At 42.4% G+C, this 7870-nt stretch overlaps 1 protein-coding gene across 1 annotated transcript; it reads right to left on the reverse strand.

Annotated features, from left to right (window-relative positions):
- Positions 1 to 2291: 2291 nt before the first annotated feature.
- LOC120659459 (protein ANTAGONIST OF LIKE HETEROCHROMATIN PROTEIN 1-like) lies at positions 2292 to 4367 on the reverse strand. The gene is made up of 2 exons (XM_039937612.1): positions 4140 to 4367; positions 2292 to 3670 (listed from the first exon to the last, which is right to left on the reverse strand). The coding sequence occupies exons 1-2, from the start codon at positions 4306 to 4308 to the stop codon at positions 2628 to 2630; spliced, it is 1212 nt and encodes a 403-aa protein (XP_039793546.1). The 5' UTR covers positions 4309 to 4367; the 3' UTR covers positions 2292 to 2627.
- Positions 4368 to 7870: the final 3503 nt, after the last annotated feature.

Below are 7870 nucleotides of genomic sequence, written 5' to 3' on the forward strand. Positions count from 1 at the left end.
TCTTAAACACGGTATTCGCTATCAACAAGTCGTAGGCTAACGCGAAGTTCAACACATCCTCCCCCTCTTGACTCCTGCTACCATACCCAAAACCCCCGTGCACTCGCTCGAACCCTACATTAGTCACACCCACATGGTCGTTGAGATCTCCTCCTATGAAGAGTTTCCCTACATTAGTTGACTCCTGCTACCATACCCAATAGCGTGTCATCAACAATGTTCTAAAACAGCACGCGTTCTACGAGTCAATGTAGCCAAGGATTTACACCTCTCAAACTCGGTATAAAGTCCATGAAAAACAACAAATTGCAGGCAACCATATAATGATACATGAAACTAACTAACATTAACTAAGAAAAGCAGTAAATAATAGTGCCCATGGTAATCGGTAAACAATGAATAGTATGCAAAACAAGAAAATGAAGCATAGCATGGTAAATTTGGCATTGCCAGCTGATTATGGGGATCGTGTAAGCATTTTATTACCCTGAACGAAAATGGTAATGCTGAACCGGTTGACTATTTTTCAGTGGACATGCTTCAAGAAGAAAACACTGAATTTCTGGTCGAGAAATTAACAGTGTACTCCTATGCTTTAACCCATAAGGCCATAACTAAAGCATAAACACAAAATACAGCACTGCAGTTGTGTGAATTTCAAAATTAGCTAAAACTGCTCGGAGTTTAAGATCAGCATACAGAATTATTGTGGGCTTTATACTTCCACCAAAAATGCGCAAGTTCCAAAGAACGTGATTCTAAACAGTCAGGTGCAAATCAACTTATCAACCCCTCATCTATGCACGCATGCCATTTCTTTTGGAAATACAAAAGGCACTTCCTCAATTAGGTCCAGACCATGTCAAACCTCCACCAAATAAAAACTGCTAGATAAGGATATCAGTGGTTGATTCAGAAAGGTTCAGAGTTGGATTGCGTAATAGCTAGTTGATATGGATATAGATGGTTACCTTTGGTTCCTTAGAAATCACTGCGAGTTGAGTGACGTTCTCTTTCTGTTGTGCTTAGGCCTGCAGACAAGTATGGGATGCATTTGGAGTCCCCATTTATACAGAAAAGGCAGCCAACCTCCAATGTGCCTACTGCTGTGACTGCACAACTCAGAATCAGAAAAGTCCAGGCAAAACTGTGAATACATAGAGTAGAATGGGCTCACCTCGTTCCATTTCATCTGCTGGGACTGAGCAGTCAACTGCAGAAATAATGCTACTAATTTACTGTACCTAAAAAACAGCAAAAACACAGCACATAATACAAAATCCTACTGAATCGACACATCACCAATTCCCTGAGGCAACACATCAACATTTTGGGGTTAGGACAAGATACAGGAGCAGCAGCTTTATTACTTGTTTAGTACTTACAATGAAGGATTAGATTATGCCCTGATGCATAATAAGAACAACAGAGAATAGGGTCTATTTTTCTTCATTTTCATCCGCTGCCTTTAAGTCCCTAGCTGCCATTTCTTGTTTTTCCCTGTATATACACCAAAAGTTTCCTCATGTACTGTCAACCATGGTTCGAATGATTTTTAAACTTTGTTTCCAAGAGATTGGCAATCAATTTATAGATACAGTCTGTTGGAATATTCACACTGTAGGGCAATGAAACATTAGTTGTGCATATTTGGATTCAGCTGGAAAACTCACAACTTCTTACTGGATTCTAGCATACAAGAAATATTCTGATGAAATATTCTTTCCATGCAAAAAATTTATAAAGAGCAAAAGAGGATAAAAAAAGTTTCACGCGTTATTATGGTAATTTTATTTATGATTTACGAAGCAAATTTATAGAAAGAACCTTCACAGAAAGGGTCCCGTGCTGGAGTAATTTTATGCAGCAAATTTAAATGAAAAACTATTAAACATTTCTTGAAGCATTACATGTACACAGTTTCTTACATTAACAAGGATTCAATTTTGGTTTGATGGATGTTACAGAATATAAGATCTTGCAATCCTATAACAGATTCCACTGTACCTTGAAAAATATTATCAATCGGACAAATTCCACAAGCCAGTTAGTTAACCAAGGAACTAAACAAAAGTTAGATTTCTCATCCACATCTCTCATATAGCCAAATCATGATCATGCAACTTTTCAAAACCAATTTTAACATTTTTGTCAGGTTATGTACATGCTATATCTGATAAAACCATATAATTTTATACCATATTATCGCACCCTTATTAGGGTGTGGAATTCACACGACCAACTTCACACCTTCTCTAAAAACAAAAAGTCTCACCATAGAAACAGTAACCTTGTAATGGACCTAAAGTAAGATACCAAATCATTCAGAAAATAAGATACCAATTACTAAATCATTCATGCATTTTGTTACATTATGCAACATCATGCCACTCAACATGATGACTGGCATTATCATGATGAACATAAACCCAATCATGAGGGCTAGTTCTTATACATATCCAACTAGCTAAACCCTAAAGCAATCGACCATGCCATTTCTGGGGAATCTTTACTGAATTGCACCCAGCAAATCTTACTACAATAATGGAAATTAAGGGAAGAACAGAAAAAGAATCAAAGATGCACCATCACCACCCCAGCAATAGCACGAACCAACTTAGTTCAGTTCAGCAGAGAAGCTTGGGAGCTAGATGTGCTGTAATGTTTTCTCTCATTGCTTTGCCAATAGGATCCACCTGCTCACAGTTTTCTTCACTATAGCCAATATCATGATGGTTTGGAAGTTCAACAGTCGGAAGCAGTTCATCTTTGCAATCTATAAGTATATTGTGAAGCAGGCAGCAAACAAGAATTATACTTGGCAACTTGTTCTTATCAGGCCTCCACATGACTTTGTGTAAGATCCTCCAGGATCCCTTCAGCCGTGTCAGTGCGTTCGTTCCAAGCAGCCTAGCAGCTTTTTGGCGAGCATTAAAGTTGAGCATTGGGGCAGACAGATTTTTCCCTTCATATGGAGTCATAAGCCATGGGAGCAGAGGATAACATGAGTCACCAGCAATGTACTCCCTGATCTCTGCATTCTCTTCTGAAACTTTAATAGGGCCATTCAAACGGTTACCAGCTTCACAGAGCTTGAAAAACCCAGAGCATTTCATCAGGCGTGAGAATGTCATGCTACCAGGCCAACCAGTAACAATATCAATAAACCTCATCTCATCATCAACAATCCCTTGCAGGAACATACTGTAGTTCTTGGCTGGATCACACCAATCTTCAGATGACTCAACAGCAGGAAGCGTCATGATTATGTGGGTGGCATCAACAGCACCACAACAATTCGGCAGGCCATAAACAGCCTCCAGCGTAGCTTTGATCTCCTCAATTCTCTCTTGGCCTGGCCAACTCAGATGATAGCGAGCCCTCTCTTCCATCGACTCAATAAACCTCCATGTCACTTGCGAAACAGTAGACTGCCCCACTCCAAAAGCAGCTCCAACTGACACCTGTGAATCACCAGATGCCAGCCTCCTCATGGCGATTGCCACTTGCTTCTCCACACTGAGCAGCCTCCCCTCAATGTTGATCAGACCAGAGGGCGGCCTCGAGATCAAGTCCTCCCTTACAATGGAGCAGATGTAATCGAAAGTCTTCCTCGAAGTCCTGAAGAAGTGCCTGAATGCTTCCCCCTCATCTGAAGGGATAACTTGACCTGTCCAGCAGAACAAATCGAAAATTTAATCAAACACAAAGCCAGGCAAGATTCTTTCATATCGTAACAGCATCACATTACAAGTACAAAGCTCACAATTTCGCACAAAATCAAGCTAAAAGATTCAGTTTTTCGTCGATACTAAGGCTGCCTACCCCCAAATCTTGGCACATTCACACGGATTGGCCTCCAGTCATGGAAATCGAAAGCCGATAAGGATTGAGTAAAATACACCCACCGAATCAACTAGCCCCCAAACGGATGGCCCTGAAGCGATTGCGACCTACACCCGGCCATCCGGGAAAGCAGCATGCCCGGATGAGCAGGAGGGCGTGGCGGCAGCCGTAAAGCCCGTGCGGAGCGGCCGCCAGCGCAGATTTGGGGGAATGCAGTAACCACGGACGAGAATTCTCGATAACGGCGCCGGTACGGGACAGGGGAAGGGGAGAATCGGGCGGCGCATGTATACCTGACTCGGCGTGCTTGCGGAGGAAGGTGTACCACCACTCGGTGTCGAGGCCGCGGAGCTCCGGCGGGAGCGGCGGCGGCGCGGTCCGGGTCCTGGCGACCTTGAGCTTGCTGGAGTGGGGGTCCTTGGACTTGCGCTTCCCCTTCTTGGACTTCTTCAACGGCGGCATCTTCCTCACTCCCTCCCTCCCTCTCCTCACCCTTTCTTTCTCCTACTGCAGTCTGCGCTCGTCTCCTCCGCCGGCCTCGTTTTATGGCTCCTGCTCCGGGATTACCTGGCAAGTGAATCGGCGATTTTTTTTCCCTAAAAAATTTTTACGACTGGCAAGTGGGACCATGGATTATGTAGACCCACTTGCCAGTGACCACTTACATAAAATTTCCCTTGTGCCTGTTATTTTTTATTTTTAGATTTTTGTATATATGTAGTAATTATAATTATAGTAAATGATATTTTGCGTATATAGCACGCAACTTAGTCTATGGGATGTGTCGGTGAGCGAGATCCAGCCGTCATGGCATTATCATTGGCAGTGCTCGCCACTCCATCAATTGGATGAGTGAATTCGAACAGACTGGTACTTGGCGTATACCTAACATTCATTAGTGACAGACTATATTGCTGACTTAGTTATTATGGCATCACAGCTGTAATGTGTCACGTTACTACGGTGGCGTCATCGCTGTAACGTTACTTTGCACTGGCAGAACCTTATGCAGACCAAATTGAATGTTGGGCCCCTCCTTTTCACCAAAAAAAAAAACTTCTGATCTACTCAAATCAAAACACCATATTTCCTTTGCTTCTAGAGTACTTTACGTACAACAATTGCTGATTGCCGCCTAAAATATATTTTGTGATACTTGGTGGTACACTTTTTTTCTAAATTCGGTCCATGGATGCATCAGTGATTGTACCCGTTTGTCATGGTGTCACAAACGTAATGATGATTACATTGGTATGCATTCATATTTTGGATCGAAGGGAAGGGACTTGTTGCTAACCATGAGGATGTGCATAGAGATGGCAGCGGATCGGGTTCGGTGCGGGTATCCGCGGGTTTCGGTCTTTCGGGTTTCGGGTTTGGTGTTGGTTTTTCGCCCACGGTTTTCAGGTTCGGGTTTGGGTTTGGTTTCGGGTTTTGATTTCCACCCGTGGATATCCAATGGATATCCGAAATAAATTATTTGGAATTAAAACTCAGGTTTCATAATATGTTAATGATAATTTGTTTACTTAGACTATTAAATTTATTGAAAGTTGAGTTACGAAAATATTTATTATTTGTTGCCTCTTGTTTATACATGTGAATATGTGTATTTATTCGCGGGTTTCGGGTATCCATTCGGGTTTCGGGTATCCGCGGGTTTGATTTTGGTTATTGATTTCCACCCGAATCGGTTTCGGGTTCGGGTTTCGATTTCGGGTTTCGGTTTTGGGTGCACGGAGACTCCACCCGATCCGAACCCGACCCGTTGCCATTCTTAGATGTGCAGCGCCATATTAGCAAAAATGGCAATTTTGTTGAATTCTCAATTTTATGAGGGTAAAAACATAGAAGCCATTCTGAGGATGTCAATCGAAAAAGTACCATTCGGGAATATGGTAATAAATTAAATAACCTGTAGTTTGTGCTCATCTCCCCCGACCTCGTTTTATCACTCCTGCTCCGGGATTACCTGGCAAGGTGAATCAGCAATTTTTCCCCTAAATATTTTACAAATCATAGACTGACCGGCAAGTGGGACCACGGATTATGTAGACCCACTTGCCAACAACCACTTACATAAAATTCCCCATGTGCCCATTATTTTTATTTTTAGATTTTTGTATATATGTAGTAATTATAATTATAGTAAATGCTATTTACGTATATAGCACGCAACTCAGTCTATGGAACGCGTCGTTGAGCGAGATCCATCATTGGAAGTGCTTGCTAGTCCATCATTTAGATGGGTGAATTCGAACAAACTGGTACTTGGTGTATTCCTAGCATACTTTAGTGACAGACTATATTGCTGACTTAGTTATCATGGCATCATAGCTGTAATGTCACGTAATTACGGTGGCGTCATCGTTGTAACGGTACTTGCACCGGCAGAACTTTATAGAGGCCAAACTGGAAGTTGGCCTCTCCTCACAAAAAAAAAAACACTTCTGAACTACTCAAATCACTATATTTCTTTTGTTTCTAGAGTACTTTACATACAACAACGGCTGATTGCCGCCTAACATAGGTTTAAGTTCCGTCACTGGTACTCGGTGGTACATTTTTTTTTTCTAAATTCGATCCATGGATGCATTAGTGACTGTGCCTGTTTGTCACGGTGTAACAAACGTAATAATGATTGCATTGGTATGCATTCAAATTTTGGATCAAAGGGAGGTGTTGGTAACCATGAGGATGTGGAGCGCCACATTAGCAAAAGTGGCAATTTTGTTGAATTCTCAATTTTGCGAGGGTAAAAACATAGAAGCCATTTTAAGAATGGCAATCGAAGAAGTACCATTCGGAAAGATGGCAATAAATTAAATAACTTGCAATCTGCGCTCATCACCTCCGACCTCATTTTATCACCCCTGCTCTGGGATCATCTGGCAAGGTGAATCAGCGATTTTCCCCTAAAGAAAATCTTACAAATCACAAACTGACTGGCAAGTGGGACAATGTATTATTTAGACCCACTTGCCAGTGACTACTTACATAAAATCTCCATGTGCGCATTATTTTTATTTTTAGAATTTTTATATGTAGTACTAATAATTATACTAAATGCTATTTTGCGTATATAGCACGCAACTTAGTCCATAGGACGTGTCTTTGAGCGAGATCCAGCCGTCGTGGCATCATCATTGGTAGTGCTCACTAGTCCATCATTTGGATGAGTAAATTCGAACAAGCTGTTACGCCGCCATGACTATAATGGTACTTGTGTAGGGATATGGGGACGCAAAACAAAATTTTTCTCCCCATAAACAGGATCTATTGCTGTTATAGATCACGAGATTACCACTAGACGCGCGGATGCGGAACTTCTGTCGCGCGTCGATGTAGTCGAACAGATGTAGCCGGCAGTGCAGTTGCGAGAACCTCCTCACGTGCGGCTCGTCCTTGTGCAGCAGATGCGGCACCTCTAAGGTATCCACACGTACGAGAAAAAGCGTCGCGATCCGGACTGCTAGGTCCGCGAGGGCGACCTAGGGCTTGGCGCACGGGAGAGGAGGGGCGGCTACTGTAGCGCGGTACTCTTCACTGGCGCGGTACTGTAGTTGTAGGGTCGAGATGGCGGACTAGAGGGGGGGTGAATAGTCCTTTCTAAAACTAATTGCGCCGGCTAACCGAAACTTATGCGGAATTGAAACTATTCGCTTAGCCAAGACTACACCCCTCTAACTATAACTCTAAGGCACCTCCAAAAAGATCCTACACAAAGCAAATGGAGTGCCAAGCTAGTAAGAGCTCTCTTAATAAATCTAATGCCAAGACACACAAGCCTAAGCACTAGTATTTCACAAACCGCGGGAGCTCCTACACAATTCTAATGAGCAAAAGCACAAAGCCAACCTAAGCTCACTAGATGCTCAAGGACAAGGATACACAATCCAAATCCAAGAGCTCAACTTGCTTAGTTACACAATCTAAGCAAGAGCAACTAATTAAGCTACACAAGCTAACTAGATACACTAGGATCTCTACTTCTAGCTACACAAGCAAGAAGTTGATTAGCAAG

This window comes from Panicum virgatum, chromosome 2N, assembly GCF_016808335.1.
Source record: "Panicum virgatum strain AP13 chromosome 2N, P.virgatum_v5, whole genome shotgun sequence".
Taxonomy (NCBI): Eukaryota; Viridiplantae; Streptophyta; class Magnoliopsida; order Poales; family Poaceae; genus Panicum; species Panicum virgatum.